The sequence below is a fragment of the Rhea pennata genome, chromosome 12 (genome assembly GCF_028389875.1).
Source record: "Rhea pennata isolate bPtePen1 chromosome 12, bPtePen1.pri, whole genome shotgun sequence".
Classification (NCBI taxonomy): domain Eukaryota; kingdom Metazoa; phylum Chordata; class Aves; order Rheiformes; family Rheidae; genus Rhea; species Rhea pennata.
In genome coordinates, this window is record NC_084674.1 from 18,715,442 (window position 1) to 18,733,540 (window position 18,099).

The following is an 18,099-nucleotide window of genomic DNA, read 5'->3' on the forward strand; positions in this document are numbered from 1 at the left end:
ACACTGTGGATGTGATTATACATGCCACTGCTATGCTCAGTGCTGTGGAGACATGGTAAAATAGACAAATAATGCAAGTGTCATGCTCAACAAAATGTTTCAAGTCTTTGTGGGTATCGATCTTTTAATTTTAAATATACTTTACATCTATAGTATGTTTTCTAGATCTGTGTAAATATATATAAAAGAAAGGGAAAAGCAAGTTGTAAATGCCATGGCTGTAACAAGTTGGGTTTCATTTATGTTAATACCACCATTATTATAATACAGTCCTGGAACATAATATGTAGAACAGCTCTCTATATTCCCAGTACAACACAGGGCCTTCAAAAGTTAAGTATGCTTTCACAGAATATACCAATGGCATAAGTCAATACCAAGTCAATACCAAGTCATACGTCGCTTCATACAAAGTTCACAATACACCTGTCTTGCTAAAAAAAAAAAAAAAAAAAAAAAAAAAAAAAAAAAAAAAGTCTCAGTATTTCTAAACTAGAAAGGACACATACCCATTTCCATACAACTGACCAACTGACTAGTTTGGAGCCTACTTTCCAAGTCATTGAGGAACATGTTCCAAAATGCTGTACGACATACAGAACACAAACCTCTGATTGATGTGGGAACAAGTAATGGGTGGCCAGAATCTCCCCAGGACACCTTCGTGTACCACTGAGAATATTAGCAGGCTCATCTAATAAGAGAACAAAATAATAATAAAAACAAAACAAAAACCACTGCTCTGATATGTGCTGCAGTATCAGATGTAACTGTGCATGGTATACAAATTAAAACGTGGAGTAATACATCTTCTTTGCTAACTTAGGTTTCCCATGGAAAATCACCATGACAACTTACATGATGTTTAGCTGGCTTAATTATTACAGGTGTGATTGTTCATTATATAACAAACATTTTAAAAGGACTTCATATATTATATAAATATTTATGTTCCTAGGAACCTTTTCTTGAATTATCTAGGAACATTGAAAAGTTTGGATACAAGAGGATAGTTACACACATCATAACCCAATTTTTTCCTTACAGTGAAGTAAACTGGTCTCAATTATGCAGCTTGTACCTTCCAAAAGTACTTTTTTTTTTTTTTTTTTTTTTTTTTTTTTTTTTTAAGAGCGAAAGTTCACTACATTTTTTCTCCTCTTATGATCAGGAACTTAGTTGTTAAAGTAGCTGAAATCCTACCCACAGATATACTTCCATAAAACCAGTGATGAGGCTCAAATCCTGTAGCAAATCCATTTCTTATTCCAAGAAACATGCTTACCCATACAACAGGTGGTGTTTCTGCTGCAGAAAGAGTACAAGGCGAACCTGCTGCAACCATGCATCAAACTGAGGGATGAGTTTAGTGCAACCTTGGATTCTGAGCCAGGCATACAGGACTAACAAGAAACAAGGAAAAAAAACTTTTAATCAAGACCAGCAAGAGATTCTGGCCCAGCTCATCTAGAGTCTCAGGTGGCTTTGTGTCTACCATTCGGGCTATTCTAAGAAACTACTGGTTTATTTTATTCATAGAACTGACCACAGAAATACACTTTTCTGAAACTCTCAGAGCGCTGGCTGTCTCAGTTATGAGAACAGGATATATTTCCTCACCCAAGCATCCATCCTTGTAGACACAAAGATTTGAATATAGACTATACTGGAGTATTGAGCATATGAAGTGACACCACTGAATAAAATATTAACTTGAAAAGAAATAGCTCCTAACCAAACTTACAAGTCTAGCACTAGGTTTAAAAAAAAAAAAAAAAAAAAAAAAAAAAAGTAATTTTGGCTTCCTGATTATGACACTGAAAGCAGCATCTTTTCACCTCTTTCAGCAACTGCCTTGCTCATGTAATGTTGCTCACATCACTCTTTCCATCTTCTCTTAATCTCTGGTAAAACTAGTTGGAGGACCAAATAGCTGCACTGTTTTTAACTAGCAAACAGAAGACAGGGAATGTAGAAAGCTGTGTCAATTAAGGGGATGAAAAGCTTGCACAGGTCTGCATACCTTCAGCAGCCTGTGCAAGTAGTATAGTGTTCAATATGTATGTGTCTTTGCACACCAGAATACAAATCTTCACCAGCTAGAAAAGTGGACTGCAAAGTCTTTCTGTCACTACATGTAAATATAGTGCTCTGGACCTGATACACTGCACTCTGGAAATAACGGTTTTTAACAATTTACTCAGTTGAGATTCCATCCTAGTTTTGAGGAAGAAAAATAGTTCAGATTGGCAACGTCAAAGTTCAGTATAATGTTTCTGTGAAATGCTTGGTTAATATTTTTTCCACATATCATTTGGAAACATCTTTTTAAACAAAAAGTAGCCAACAAATGAGTGCACCGAACATCCAGTGCACAGAAAACACAGGTGCGATACCAGTCACTCCACAAATCAACTGATGGAAAAACACCAGGGTGCCCAGGGGCCTTTCAGCCGCACGTCCTTCCCGCATTGCACGTACGCGATATGGAGGCGGTGAGAACGAGACGGCACGACGAAGGCAGGCACACCTCCTCCTGCTGCCTTCCAGCAGCTTGGCTCTTCAGGGTGCGCCAAGCCCGTGCTGTTACTTACCGAGGTGGAGTTAATATAGAGAGAGAGAACCTGAAACAACCTAAGCCTCGGAGAACCGCACGGGGGCAGACGTTTTGCATTTTATTGCTTTTCTCACCTGAAAAAACCCAAGGACACCCGCGAGCCAGGGGGAGGGGAGAGGGCGCCCTCAGCCCGCCGCCCGGGCGCCCGCGCTGAGGCGACACAAGATGGCGGCACGCGGCGCCCCGCCTCTCCCCGCTCCGAGGGAGGGGGGGGATAGCCGCACCCTGAAGGTGATTCGGGGAAACTGTCTCCCTTTCAGTTAAAAACAACAGTCTTATCAACAGAACAGTATTTTTCTACATATACATTTACACTCTCATGACAGACGAAGTTTTTAAAAAATATACACACTTCCTGCGTAGACTTTTTGAAGATGTGAATGAATAGTTCTGGAAAAAAGAAATTGAACCATTTACTGTTTTTCTTCATTAATCTCCACATCTTTATTCCTTGCTTTACTGACATCCTGAGCCAGCTTCCAATAACAGAATTAAAGAGCTCTGCAACATCCTTTAATATTAAAATGACTGAACTTTAGTAATTCCAACATCTTACAAGTCCTTAACTACAATTTTTACTTAGAAATATTTGGCCTACTTGGCAAGTATTTGGCATATTACAGGCTAAAGAAACAATAAGACAGACAAGAAAGACAGGGCTACTTTAGTATTTTTTCCACTGAAGGAAGAGATACACTGTTTACAACACTGTCCTTGATCTCAGATTACTGAATTCAGTAAGACAGGCTGAAAGCTGTGTATGAAACATTACAAATGAACAAATCAATGATCCTGATAATAGAGCTAGGTTTGGGAGGGTTTGCAAAGGACAGTGAAAACAGAAATCCGCTTCCACTGAAGCGATGCTCTCTCTGTGACCACTTTCCTGATTTTGATTTCAAAAGAGTAAATGAAGAAGCTGGCCAGGAAATCACTTCACTTTATGTCACCATGTGTCTATTAATGTATTTAAACTAGCATTCTGCCAGTTCTGCAAGAACTTAGTAATACTGAAGATCCACAGATTTTTCCTTGTACAGTTTCTAATTTGCAAAGAAAAAGCTGACTAGTCCTAAGGTAATGTTAAGTGATATTTCTATGTATGTGATTTTGGTTTTAAATACACTTAATTGGCTTATTTTTGCCAAGTAACAAAGGACAGGCTCAAAGCTTATATCAAAAGTACACTTGTACACACAAGTATAATCAATTAACATACAAATATTTTCAGACATCCTTTAAGCAGACAAAAATGTTTTTACAAAAATAAAACAAAATTTCTTTTTAAATGAACAGTTATAGAATCCACAAACCATTACGACAAACATATAACATTGCCACAAGATGGTCACTCTAAGGACAGGTTAAATACCACAGTTACAGAAGCTTCAAGTAAAATATTAGGCACTTTTGCCCAAACAGCTGTCATGTGCATTCTGTAGAAAAGTCCAATTGACAGAAATGCCTGAAACATGCTTTCTAAAGCACATGAAAATTTTAAATTCCTCATAAGAGTTTAGGTAAAAAGGCAATGACAAAAAGGCCAGGTATGCCACAAAAGATAACTTTCCTTAGATGACTGAGTTCAGGTGAGCTGCAATTCCAAAAGAATAGTGTTAACAACTCGTCCTTCCCCATCTTTTATGGGCATTTCTTTAAAGCTTTACATATCAGAGAGAAAACACAGTGAAGTAATGGCAGCTCCCAACACATGGGAAAACAGATAAAAAGAAATGTTGCAAAATTATATGCAAGTATGAAAAGGCAGAACATATTTGAACTTGGCTCTAATTTGAAGAATATTTGGAAGAGAGCTTATTACTTGTAGAATACCAAGAAGTTATACATATCGTGCTCCATACTAGCCAATTTGTAATCATGTGAATGACTCCTACATCACAAGCTCACACGCTTAAGAGCCACAGAACAACGGAAGCTATATCTTTCAGTAAACAGAAGAGTGAACTGATGTGAGAATTTAAGTGATAGTTAAATTATTAGAATACCAAAAATTATGAATGGGAGAACAATGACGTGCAACTAAAGCAAGAACTTAAGTATTTCAAAAATATCACAGTTAAAAAGTTAAAAATTTTAGAAAGCAGCAATTTGTGGCATGCTTTTAAAGCACAGATTGTTTGGGGGAAGAGAAGCAAAGCACTGAAAAGCCCGTAAGAAATCCTGTCATCTCAACCAGGTGCAAAATTCTCCAACTGGAAAATCAGGTCTACAGCTGCATCAACATCTGGTACAATATGATCTGGTTCTACTAAACCAGGATCAAATCGAAAATCTCTGTGGCCATGGAACACTCTGTCAGTTATGTTCTCCCTGGTATCAGAAGCTACCTCCGTGTGAGGGTTGTAAACCCCAGTACAAACAAGAATAGACCTACAACAGGTAGCAGCAGAAGATGCTAATTCACTTTCCCAATTGTTCTCTATTTCATCATCCTGAGTGAGAGTGGCAGGTCTCCTGCCACCAGCAACTTTGGCCTGAATTTGTGTTTTGGAAGTTTTTCTGGAGTTCTTCTCTTCAAGATAGCGATTGTAAAGATTAGCACCATAGACATCAGTCATGAGATTATCTCTGGAAATATAAGAAAAAAGTTTAGGTAGCATGACAATTTTAATCAGCAGGTTTCAATTGTATAAAAGACATTCTATGGGTTTAGTTTATTTTACACTCTACAGAAGTTTATGGGGAAGTATGTAGACAGAAAGAAGTACAACCCTGTCATTTTATCACACCATTTTCATTAACCATGATGTATGACAGAACTGAGTAATTCTCCATACGGAAAATTGCAAACAAGGCTGATGGAGGAAGACTCAAGGATAGGTATCAGCAGTCCATGAATGAGGTTGTCATATTTTCAAACATCTTGGAGATTCTGGAACAGTTCTTAATACAGTAGAGCTTTAGCTGTTTATGAAAAGGATTCTATGATGTGACTGCGTGAAGAATAGCATATGACTGAGCTTAATGACCCCAAAGATCAAATCTAATTTTACATTCTCTAATGCTCTGTTTTCTACTCAAAGCTTGTTGATATATCAGTAACCTCAGGAGGAAGAAAAAAATTTGTTAAATATTTACACAGTCTATTTCAAAAAAAAAAAAAGAAAAAAAAAAACAGGAAAAATCTTAGTAGCATTTAAACCACTTCTTCTGCTTCTACAGAAATTAGAGATACAAGTATTTGAAGATTAAGAGTAAGCCTGAAAAACATCATAAAAAAACCAACATATTGCCTAGAATATTAGGTGGTCCCAATGATACAAGAAACAAACTATTAAAGAGTTGTGTATTTTTCTTTGCTGAGATATATGGCTTAAGTAGTTTCCTGACATACTCATTAGACTTATATCTTACCCAACAGCATAAAGAGTTTGAATAGGCTGTTTCCATTGTCTTTCTGCTGCTTGAGCCCTGATAAGGTATTCTGCATATTGATAAGTCAATTCACTAGGTTTGCCCATTAAGGCTTCATATTTCAGATCTTTGCCAGTGATCTTCTTGTAAATGTTTTCCAAACAAATCATGAATGTTCCATGTCCAAACCTACAGAAATATAAAGGTTTGTGACAAATCAAATTATATTAAATACACAAGCCTTCCCCCCCCCGCCCCACCCTACCACAGACTTTTGGGAAAAAATAATATCCTGTTTTTAATCAAGTTTTCCTCAGTTGGCATACACCACTTCCACAGCCTTTTCACTGAAAATGAACTGCTGAGTAGCTGAACAATAAAGATCGTAACAAAAACATGTAATTGGGACAGCATAGCACACTGGTCTATTTTAAAAATAAAGTATAATAATGATCTGTTAGTATAAATTGAGCTGTTTTCTTAAATGCAAGTAGGAAGTGAGGCATTTAGAAATAATGCCTGTAGTCTGTAGTCTACTCTGTTCAATGACCTAGCAGAATCAGCTGAATTTCAGAATTAAAAAATAGGAAAAATGAAAGAGAGAAGTTGGAATCAGACGTAAGGAAAATTAATCTCTCCTTAAACACAGAAGTATACCAAAACTCATTCTGTACCATAGAAATTTAAAAAATCATAAGTTTATCTCTCAAAAAATAGATGCAAAGGATGATCAAGAAACAGCCTGTAATTTTAAAGCATGCTTTTAATAACTCACTCAGTCAAGGCAAGAACAGTGACAATGAGTTATTGACCAAACCGGTAAAATAGCAATTTAGAAGATGTAATCTCAGGAATAAAAAGCAGTTCAACTTCACAAGTTCAGGGCTTGGGTTCAGGGGTGAAATAATAGGTATGCTTGAGAAATAAGGAAGTCTAAAGTATCAAAACCACCTTAAGAATAAAAAATAGCTATACAACAAGTCTATATGCAGTAAGTTACACAAATATCTATATGCATTAGAAGTTATCTAGCTGCTCTTGTTAAGTATTTATAGCTGTTTAAACCTAGTAACTATAGCTTAAAGGCATCAAAAATCAGTATAATGAGAAACAAAAGCCAGTAGATACATATTAGGGGCACTAATAAAATAACATAAGCCTCTAGTGGCCTAGAAAACATCAAGAAATAAAAAGGATCAGTTGAGAAAAAGCTGTGGAGAAGGAAGCAGTTGTAGCACTGTGATACAGAATACAGAATGTGATACAGAATTAGCTTTTCAGGGCTTTAAATTAACACTTCACTCCTTCTCTCCAGCCTGTTTGTTAAGAATAACATATAAAATAGCATAAAATAACTTCCAGTAATGATTAGCAACAGCTTAAAACAGCCCAGGCACTGCATTAGAGCGCTGGAAGATGCAAGCCTGTCATACTATCAAACCCAAAGCAAAATCAAACTTTATTTCTGTTTGAAAATGGAGTCTTTCCCAAAGGACATACCTGAAACAATGAATCTTTCTTAAGACATATTTGTTGCCTTACCCTTAAGCTACTAAACATACATATTTTGCCAGTGTGCTATTAATGATGTTCTTTGCATCTAAATAAGGATCTTTGACAAGATCTTCTCCGTAATACCAAGCCAGCAATCAAGTCATAGTGACAAAAATTTCTATTTCAATGTATGTCCAAATTTTAGACTGGGGGAAAGAGTGAAACAAATCAATTAAAACACCTTTTATAAAACGAACAACCCCCCCTCCACAACCTAGGGATCATCCTGTTCTGTGTTTTTTTGTTTGGATTTTCTTATATTCCTTTAACAATTTACTACAGTGTCAGTTTGAAAAACACACTGCTTTTAACTAACAGGGTCAATTCATCATCCTACCAGAAGCTGTAGGGTGGAAGAGGAATACCAAAGGAGACCTGATGAAATGCAACACTAGCCTTGATAATTTTTTATTTTGTCTTTTTTTCCCCCCCTTTGGACTGAAACTCTGAGGCTTTCAGGCAAAGTAGTATCTTTCTTTGGGGAATGAGTAAACAGACCTGCTGTAAAGCTACAGCAAACATCTTGTATGAAAATACCGATTTTCTATTTTCCTGAAGCAATGATTAAAAATGTAAGATATCATACTATATATGTGTTATAATTGCATTTACCTTGGAGACTGTGCTTCAGCTACCCACATCAGATCCATATTACAAGCAAGTACAGGTATATGAGGGTAATTTTCATGGTGATATGGATTTCCAGGATAGCCACTTGTCAGCAGAACATCTATTATCAACTGAAGGTTGGTTTCCCATCTGACTGGCTCCCCAAACAAAACAACAGCTATGATAAGAGTTACAAAATATAGTTATGGGATTAGTTAATAGAGCATCAGGTCTTTATCACTAAAAGATTAAACAATTAGTTTTAATCATAAACTGAGAAAATAGTCACATTAAGTTATGTTTTTAATGTATTACGTACTCATTCACAGAAAGTCTCAGACATAACAAGACTTCACTGCAAGATCCACAGGTTTAAGAAATTGATTTTTATGTTGGCTAAATTGCTCTGAAACAGTGCAAAATAGACTTTTCAATTCTATTTCTGTCTTCCATACTTTTGTAAATTCTATGATATTTATATACAGTATTGAAAAACCATCAGAACTGCCATTTATCCATTTTAAAACAATGTTTGGATGTTACTTTTAGGTAGTCTTCAGGTTTCCAGCAATAATCTATCACAGCTTTTTAAAAACAGTTGGAGTGTTTCTTGCACTCCAACTCTGAAGAGATCCTCCTTACTACTATAGGAACAAAATCAATTATTTCTGAGTATATGGCAATTCATTCTTCATTTTCAGAAGGAAGGCAACAATAACATGTTGAAGGAAAATGAAAAGCAACACAGACCTCACCTGCCTTCTAAAACTTCAAAGACAGATAGTTGAAAAGTGCACACATTAAAAAAAAAGTCCCATTTTTACCACATTTCATGCATTCTACATTAATGATCGATGTCCTTAATAAGGAAATTTTAGAAAGTTGGCTAACAGAATTCTAAAGTAGCCAGTAATCTAAAAATAAATTATAATTCATGTGCTAATAGATAGTTGCAAAGTGAGTAAAGATAACTTACCCTCAATCTTGGGAAGCTCCACAGTAGAAGGGTACTGCAGTAAGAAAAAAAGTAGTTTTCAACAAGATTAAACATCCACTGTTATTTTAGCAGAATAAATTCAAACATCACTTTCACAGTTGCCTTCTGCAACGGACAGGAAATGCATTCTATATTCTGATGTAATTACTGGAGTTCTTGATGTCACTTTACTAGAAAATGTGTATTTCAAGTTCTGAAGTGAAATTGAGTGGCATATAGCAACAAATTACAGCATTCTACAATCTCAAGGCTCCGACATCTACTTAAATCTGACAAGCTATTAAACTTCAGTTGCTTAATTTACTGGTGTATGAAGTATGGTATGCTTTTTTTTTAAAAAAAAAAAGGGGGGGGGAAAGAAAGAGACAAGCCTCTAGTATTAACAAGACATTTGAAAAATATATTCTGAAATATATTTCTTTAGCATTACTAAGAAAGAAAAATGTATTGCATAAAAACTGCTACACAAATAATAGTTTGAACTTCGTTATTCCCCTCAGTGACAAATACATTAATATTTTCTTAAAGTTCTACATCTACATGGATGTAGAATAGTAAATAAGATGTAGTTATAAGGCAAAAGGTGATACAACTGAGTCATTGAACCACAACAAAGATTTTCTTTACTGTACATGGAAAAAGTCTACATTATCTAGTGACGGTTCCATAAAACAACCATCCTAAGGCTTAAATATTTCCTGCTTCATTAACACAATACTAATGGCACCTCTGGAACTGATCCTGAATATATACAATACACAGATTTGTTTGGCAAGAGTATGCTTTTAGACAATAACTTGCATTTTTAAATAATGCAGTTTCATACTTCATTATGCTCCATACTTTTCTCAGCAGAAGGGGCAACTTAAGGTTGTTCAACAAGTTTTATAGGTTTGATTTTGAATATTTCAAAGGAAAAAAATGACTTTTTATTATGTTTTTAAAGTAACATTTACTGATGACAAATGCACATTAACTGGCTCTTAAAGTTTTATGTTTAACAACACAAGGTATACAAGCTGATACTCAGCTGCAATAGTATTCCAGAGATATTCAGCAATCAGGAAACAAAATCAAATGAAAGATAACATCCATTTCTTGTGATCAGTTCCCACTCAGTTAATTACTGAGATTCTATGGAGACAACCAGCAAGTACACAAATGAAGTAGTAAAATTTCACAAAATGGAACACAGTCCTTACTGTTGTTCTGCAGTGAAGTAATACAATGTTTTTCATCAGCAATGTGAATAGTTACAGTTAAAATTCCTGCAGTATCTGCACCTCTCATTACAACACTAGTGTTATACCCCTACATGTAGCAGCTGTCTGAATTGCTTACAAATATCACTTTTCCTTCTCTAAAGCAGCTGCTGTAGATGCTTTATGTGGACTGTATTACTTAAGACTGTTTTATAGCTATAGTTCTTGTAAACATTTCCAACCATTTCATATGCTTTCTCTCAATTGTTGAAATCTAGCAGGTGAATAATACTAAGCCTACCTGAAAATAAACCATACCTCCACAAGTCTTTGTGCTTTAATCACAAAGTGACTGACACCCCATACAAGAAAAAGAAATATAGGTACTGCTTTCTGAAATTCTGCAATATTCACTTGAAATCATACTGCTTACATAAACCAATTGTCTGTTATATTTAAATATACTTAAGTAATAGAATAAACAAAAATGCTGTCTTTTGGAGAAAATTTAGTTATTTACAGGCAATTAATTTACAATCAAAGAAAGCTCAGAGCTTAGAAATAGTACCATGACAATCCAACATGGAGGGAAAAAGTGATTCTCCCCAAAACGTCCCAAAATGCTTTCCAAAGCAGATTTTAAATTCAGTATCTGTAGTAAAGTTTCCATAATAGTAAGTTACAAAATCAAAGATTATGACAAAGAATTACCACTGGGATTAAAAAAAAGAAAGAAAAAAGAAGACGAGAAAGGTAAAGTCAAAATACAACATAGAAACAGCATTAGCTCTGTAGTTTAAATGTTGGCCTCTATTGCAAACATCACCTAATAAGCAAATAATCTGAAAACCAAAATACACACCAGAATTTTAGGCCTTCTGTCATGGTCAACCATATCTAGCAAAGGGTATTTCTCTCGTAAGGTTTCAATGGTAATAGGTTGACAGAAACCCAGACTGAGAAAGTACCAGTTAAGGATACAGAACTGCTAACCTTAAAAGATTTTTAAAAAGTTTTCAGTTTCAGCAATTAATTTTAACTTATGACATTTATCAAGTAAAGCAAATTATTTAGGGACTGACTTTTTGTGAAGTAAAAAGACGATCATCCCATTACTTATAAATGGAAGACCTGTATGTTCTGAAATTCTAGATGGAAATGATATAGAAAGCTTTGTTCAAAATTTGAGATGGAAAGGAAGAAACCACCCCACACACTTGCAACGCTCCAAGATTATCTTTACGTAAGCACAAAGGAAAGCTACCTAATAATAAGACAACATCCCGTATAATTACGGGGAAGCTTGTCTGAAGGAAAAATACTGTGCCTACAAACTGTTTTCTTTAGGCGATCATAGCTGCAATTGTATTGCTAGTTAAATAATTATTTTAAAGCTCAGTCTATTGCTAAATGGTAGGCTGCCCAATAAAGTTTCAGTGTCCTGCAGGCAGTTAAGATAAGCATCAAAACATATTAAAAAGAGGTGCAAAAGAAGAGAAAAATATCTTCCTGATTTGCATAGCAGTATTCTTAAATGAAAATACATCCCACTGATTTAAACTTAGTTAATGGATGCAATCAAACTAAAAGTGATTGCTGGTGTAAGTAGTAGTTATGATGCTACAGTCAGTACTAACACAACTCATTCCTACAATGCATATGAAAGTAAGAGCTATTTAAACATATCAGTTATACAAACAAGGTCACCTGATTTTATATCAGAATTAATACGGGCCATTTGTAAAGTTATTTTAAAATATAATTATCCTACACAGAAGTGCTATCTAACTGCACTTAAGTTTGCAACACAGAAATACATTTTTTTATATTTTGTATTCAGTCTTGTAATGTACTTTTCTCTCAACTTGTCTAAATCGAATTTTGAGCTATTCAGGATGTTTTTTTTAGTAACTTTTTACCCAACTTTAAATTAAAATAAAGCTCTTAAAAGTTACACATATAAATTTTCGCAACTTATAATTTATTCCAACTTTAAATCAAAATTAAAATTCCAATAAACCAAAGACTACAGAAGAGAGTTATTGAAAGCAGGTGATAGATTATACAAAAGTTAAGGTCATTAAATTAAAACTCAAAGCTTATATACCACAATCACATCAGAGTTCTTTTTGGTAGTTAACATAGAAGTTGCAAAGCTTTTTAAAACATAGTTCTGCTCCAGACATTGGTTTCAAAAACAATGTTACCTAGCCTCATGCCTTAGAGAGGAGGAAAACAAACACGGAACTTGCACTTCTAGCTAGTAAAGCTAACATGTGATTAGCAAGTATCAAGAAACCAACAACTTAAGAATTCTTAATACATAAACTTGAGATTATAGCAGGAACTACCATTGCTTAATACTGAATTTCTAATGCTGGAATACTTGGTATTCCCTTGATCCACAGGATCCTCTGAACTTGATTTAGGAAGAATCTTGAACAGAAGTATCTTAAAGGATACTCTTGAGCAATATCAAGAAGTGGTCCTTGCCCAGATACAAGAACACATTTTTCATGATAACGCTTGAACATTCGCAGAGGACTATGTGACATCATCACTTGATCTTGTGAAATCTGTTTGGGATTTAAAGAAATGTGTTGTTTTTCAGATAAATTATGTATATGGATATTTAGAGGCATGACAAATTATTTAAATTACTAAACATAATTACACATTATTGACAAATTGATATAAACATTTGCTCCACTTTCTAGCATTTCTCTATTCAATAAGAACACAAGGTGCTTCCAGTATTTTTCTGTTCAATAAGAACACAAGGTTTTCTCTACTAGTTTTACACAACAACCAAATCCATTCAGAAAATATAGAAGAAAGAAGATTTGGAATTGTCCTAGGTCCAATTCTGGTACCTTTGCTAGACTGCAGCATTGTTTCTGTTATATCACAAGACCTTTATCTCTTAGTTTGCATATTGCATCCCAGCAATGGGTACAAAACAGTAAAGTAATTATGTGGGAACTATAATATGAGTTATTATTTACTACCTTACAGATCTAAAAAAAAAATCCAGAAGTAACTGAGATGTCATTTTACTCATGATACATTACATTTTAATAATGTAGATGTGCCCTTGTCCACTGGCCTTTACTGAAACAAAAGGTACTACAAAATTATGGTTTAATCTCAGTAATGTTTGAATGTAGTCCCCAGAAATAGAGAAGTCCTACCACCAGCAAAGCCTATAAATCAGAGGCAAATAAGGTTTTATCACTTACATCAAAGGAAGGCAGGAAGCTCCAGTCTCGCATGTTATCACAGAAATCTTTCAGCTTGCTAAAGCAGGGTTTCATGTCATTGGTACATACGGTTTCTTATTCAGAAAGAGCTATGATTATTCTCTTTAAAACAATTTTGCAAAGAAATACCATTACCAATTATAGCTTTGGACAGTATTCCTCACTTTTATAGCACTTTCTATCAAAGTATTTCAGAGGATTTATGGTAAAAATTGTTTAACCGAGCAGTCATATGTATTTAATGGACAGTACTACATTTGACAAGCACACCATACATGAATAAATAAATTAATGAGTTTTAATCTACTCACTGGAACTCCCAATATATGAGACAATTGATCAGCTTTTTTCTGGCGAAGGCAATTCCCTGCATTGGTGACAAATACAACAGGCACAAAGAACTGTCCCTGAGAATTAACTAGCTTTTGAAAGGCTGTTTTTGCAGCAGGAATTGGAGTCTTTCCTCGTACTAGTACTCCATCAATGTCAAAAAGGAAACCAAAAGAAGGCAGTATGTTGAGCTGTAGTGAAAAAAAGAAAAGAAAGGAGTACACTAATTATTTCCATCCTTACACATTTGATAGAGCTAACAGCTGAAGACCAATTAAAAAGCAAGTTCCATAAAGAAGAAATGGATCTTTTTTATTGCATGTTTTAATGTGCCTGATAGCACTCCTTTCTTCACAGCAAATATTGTAATATATGAATATGTTTATATCTCCCTTTTCCTTATCCATACAGCCTCATGAGTTCTACCTTCTCTCATGAGCAGTTCTACAATGCTAGAACAAACTGTGTTAAACTGGTAAAAGAGATATAAAACGCACACTGCTGAGCCAGTGAGTCCCACTTTTATTTCAAATCTGAGCATTTCACAGGTAATTGCAACTGAAAGAACGCTAAGAGCCTACTACTAAAAAATAAATGATTTTTTCAGCAATAGGTAGATCTTGATTACAGATACTGTAGAAAGCTCTCTGCTTACAGGATGTTTAGCTGTCAAAACTTTCCCTGCTGATACTTGCACTTTTCTGTTCCAGTAACGGATCAACTATCACTAAATATATGTTGTCGCTCCTTGCACCTCACTTCAGCTGATTCTTGGTTGTGTATGACAGACTAATGCCTATTAGTCAAGTTAACACCTGCTTAAATAAAGACCCTATTTGGGCTGCTAAGATTTTTCCAATTGCCTTTCTTTGAAAAGGTAAAGAACTGGACTTCACGAACCCAGAAAAGGAAATCGAGACTAATGGAGCCTAAAGAGCAGAGACTGAGAGATAGGACCGTGAAGCAATTAGACTGTTACTGAATCAGTTTGGAAAGGACAAACCAAAGGGATCTGTAATTTAAACTCCACTTCCTTCCCAAGCCATAAGTGGAATCCAGGGCTCTTGGGATTTAAGGTTCTCTCTTCCACCATTTATGAAAAAGGTGTGACAGAATAAGTGCCAGAACTGAGCATGCTGGGGACAGAGCCAGGACAAAAACCCAGGGGAGCTGGGGCAGCTTTTGCTATTTGCGCTCTTTCAAAGGGCATACTGACAGAAGCTGAGCCCACGTTTTTTCTCAGCTATTAAGAAGGGCATTTCAGCTATTTAAGCAGCACTTTGTTCCTCATCATTAATTCATCTACTGCTTTTTTCCTGGAGCTGCATACAGCACAGCACTGATCAGATAGACACTGCTGCCGCCACCACCAGCGGGATGTGAAAGCAGAGGTAGCCAGAGGTACATGTACTCCTTGCCAAGGTTGCTCTCACTACTGGCTTTTAAAAAAATCCTGATGTATGAACTACATTTGAACCTTCTGAGTATATTCCCCTAGAGAGCTCCATTAAATACGGTCAATATTTAAAATCAGTTACAATACATTTAAATAGGACAATTGCTTATTGTTCAGTTTAAAGTTTTACATTCAAGGACATCCTCCAAAGTCCTCCCCTTACACTGTATACAGTCATCAACCCCTTTTTTAAAAAACAAAACAAAACCCTCACACCATTTTCTCTAAGGTGTATGTCAACAGGTTAAAGAATGACAGATTATTTTAAAAAAATGTTGCAGTTAGCATTGCAAGCTCGTCGATTAAAAAAAAGGACTTAAAAAGCCCCACTCTACTGTATATTTAACAGGTACGTGAAATTACTGAGCTAGCACCGCAGCACCATCGTACCAAGCGTTCTTCACGCCGATTTCGCTGCTGCCTGTAAGTGCTGTAGACTAAGGACGCGAATTTTACAGCGAGCAAGCGCGCAGCAAATAATTTTCTGAAGATACCGAGAGAAAAGCAAAGGTATCTAAGCAGCGAACCCTAGCGCATCCCGCACGAGAACCGTCACCTTAGCCGAAGCTCATCCTTTCTCCGGCCGCGAAGGAGCGCTGCCCCGCCAGGCACCGTCGCCCCCGCCCGCAACGGCGGCCCGGCCCGGCCCCCCGCGCCGTTTCGGCTTCGCCCCTCCTCCCCGCCACCGCTCACCTTGCCGCCACCGCCCGCCGCGCTGCGGAGCCCGCCCCGCGCCGGGAGCCGCCCCGCGCCGCCGCCGCCGCCCGTCAGCAGCCCGCGCAGCGGCGGCAGCGCCCGCCGCATAACGGCCGCCGGCGCGCGGCTGCGGCCAACCGCCGCCCGGCCGCGAGCCGCCCTTGGCCCCGCCCCCGCCCGGTGCAGGCCCCGCCCCCGCCCGGTGCAGGCCCCGCCCCCGGCGTTCCGCTCCCGCGCTCGGGTTTCAGGCAGCGCAGCCGCAGCCGCGGCCCGGGAGAGGCGGCACCGAGCTCCTACCGCGGAAATGCTCAGTTGTCCCTTAACAACCCGAACACCGCCGTTCTTCAGGAACTAATTCTTAAAAAAAGCACACGGAGCGCATACGGGAACCCTGCACACTGCAGCAGCGCGGTGGCTGCGGATCTGTACCGCAGCGGTGCCTCCCCGCCGCCGAGGCTCCAAGGCAGCAAACGCGCACAAAGCATCATCACTCCGCAGATACACGGCGAAGCTATCCTCACCTCGCTCATCTGCCGAGTCCGATCATGCAAATCCAGTTACTTTGCAGTGCTCCCAACACATGTTCCTCACCAGCTTCTCTGACACCAGGGAGAAATCGATCCTCCCGGGATACACGGCACTTACCGAGGCAAAGAGCAAGGCAGGTTTCTCTCAGTGTGCATCACGCAGGTGGCTGGCATTAAATGAAACAAAGGTGAATGCAGTTCTAAAACACAGAAGCAAGCAAAAAGCAATGCAGAGAGTGGAACAGTAAGAACAAGACTACGGTTATCCCCCATGCTCAGGCCAGGGCTGTGTGGGGCTGAACTCTACAGCCTGCAAGAGAGCACGCTACATGTAAGCAAGTCTAAAATTATTATAACCTAGACACATTCCAAGCTGAGATACAAGTAGCACAAGTCACAAGCCCGACAATACACAGAGGTCTCCACGTACAGCTGCACAGCTAAAAAGTTACTGCAGAGGCTATGCACTGCTTCCTTCTCTAGGACAAACCACTAACTACAAAGACCAAATCCATAGCCTTGGCTACAGCAGCATCACAGCCCTAACCTTACCAGCAACGTACTGGCCTGTAAAGCGAGCAGAACATGGGCATTGCACTGCAAGCAGCTGCTGCAATTTTTTGGCTCACATGCAGCTAAAGAGATCATTCAGCTTAAAAAAGCCTTAGCAGGCGTGCAGAGCTGCAGAGTATTCAGTACAGCAGGTTCAAGCAACACTCACCATCTGCACATCACAATTCCCATATTTTAATACATTTATTTCACTTCCCTGTTTGTAAACTAAAGTCAGCATTTGCCTTTAAGACGTCGCCATTTATCTCAATGTATTGGTCTTGCTCAGGTCTGCTAGTTACTTCTCTGAAGACAGAATGGAATTAGTATCTTGTCTTGATCTTCTTTCATCTTTTCCAACTCTATTAATCTGTATCTACTTTTACACCCATTCTCATTAACACTTTCTCCCTAATCTGACTCTGTCCTTCTGTTTTCTCTAATCTCTTCTATATTTATAGACAGGTACAGTGACAGAAAAGATCAACCACAGGAATCAATCCCAAAACTGAAGCAGGCCCTTAAGAAAAAAAATGCTTTTTAAATCTAACCCGGTTATCACCAGCATGTAGTTTAGCAAACATACAGCAAAACTGGCATTATTGTTCCAAACACTCCTCCAGTAGACAAAAATAGCTCTTGTATTGAACAAAAACAAGGTCTAGTAGAAGCATGATTGGCAAGGGTCTGTTTACAATAGAGCTTTAACTCTCCGTTCCTTCTGGAAAGTTCATACAGCTGCTCTATTTTTCCTTTGTCATACTATGGTTTGGTGATTTAACATTCTCAAAGTGTGGAAAGTACTTTACATACTGCCTGCCAATTTATTAAGCTTCAGGAAATCAGTGGCTTACTAAGAGGTAACAAAGCCTCAGCCTTCACACACTCGTCTTTTCCATAGGTGGAAATGCCCAGATAGCGGAT

At 37.6% G+C, this 18,099-nt stretch overlaps 1 protein-coding gene and 1 long non-coding RNA gene across 5 annotated transcripts in view; both read right to left on the reverse strand.

Moving 5' to 3' along the window:
* Positions 1 to 2,777, reverse strand: part of LOC134145915 (uncharacterized) — a 31,393-nt gene extending 28,616 nt beyond the window's left edge. For both annotated transcript variants that reach the window (XR_009959710.1, XR_009959711.1), the window contains exons 1-3: positions 2,692 to 2,777; positions 1,286 to 1,403; positions 609 to 694 (exon numbers count right to left, since the gene is read on the reverse strand). This is a non-coding gene — a long non-coding RNA (uncharacterized LOC134145915). The remainder of the gene's footprint in view (positions 1 to 608; positions 695 to 1,285; positions 1,404 to 2,691) is intronic.
* A 1,090-nt stretch (positions 2,778 to 3,867) lies between these two features.
* On the reverse strand, positions 3,868 to 16,869 carry LOC134145703 (haloacid dehalogenase-like hydrolase domain-containing 5). 3 transcript variants are annotated; one of them, XM_062585488.1, is made up of 8 exons: positions 16,618 to 16,869; positions 13,926 to 14,135; positions 12,818 to 12,930; positions 11,217 to 11,310; positions 9,132 to 9,165; positions 8,159 to 8,333; positions 5,993 to 6,181; positions 3,868 to 5,206 (listed from the first exon to the last, which is right to left on the reverse strand). In XM_062585488.1, the coding sequence occupies exons 1-8, from the start codon at positions 16,624 to 16,626 to the stop codon at positions 4,807 to 4,809; spliced, it is 1,224 nt and encodes a 407-aa protein (XP_062441472.1). In that variant the 5' UTR covers positions 16,627 to 16,869; the 3' UTR covers positions 3,868 to 4,806. The 3 variants fall into 3 exon arrangements, with proteins under 3 accessions (XP_062441472.1, XP_062441471.1, XP_062441473.1); XM_062585487.1 differs by lacking the exon at positions 16,618 to 16,869 and adding an exon at positions 16,094 to 16,204; XM_062585489.1 differs by lacking the exon at positions 16,618 to 16,869 and adding an exon at positions 13,594 to 13,716 and having other exon boundaries at positions 13,926 to 14,003.
* Positions 16,870 to 18,099: the final 1,230 nt, after the last annotated feature.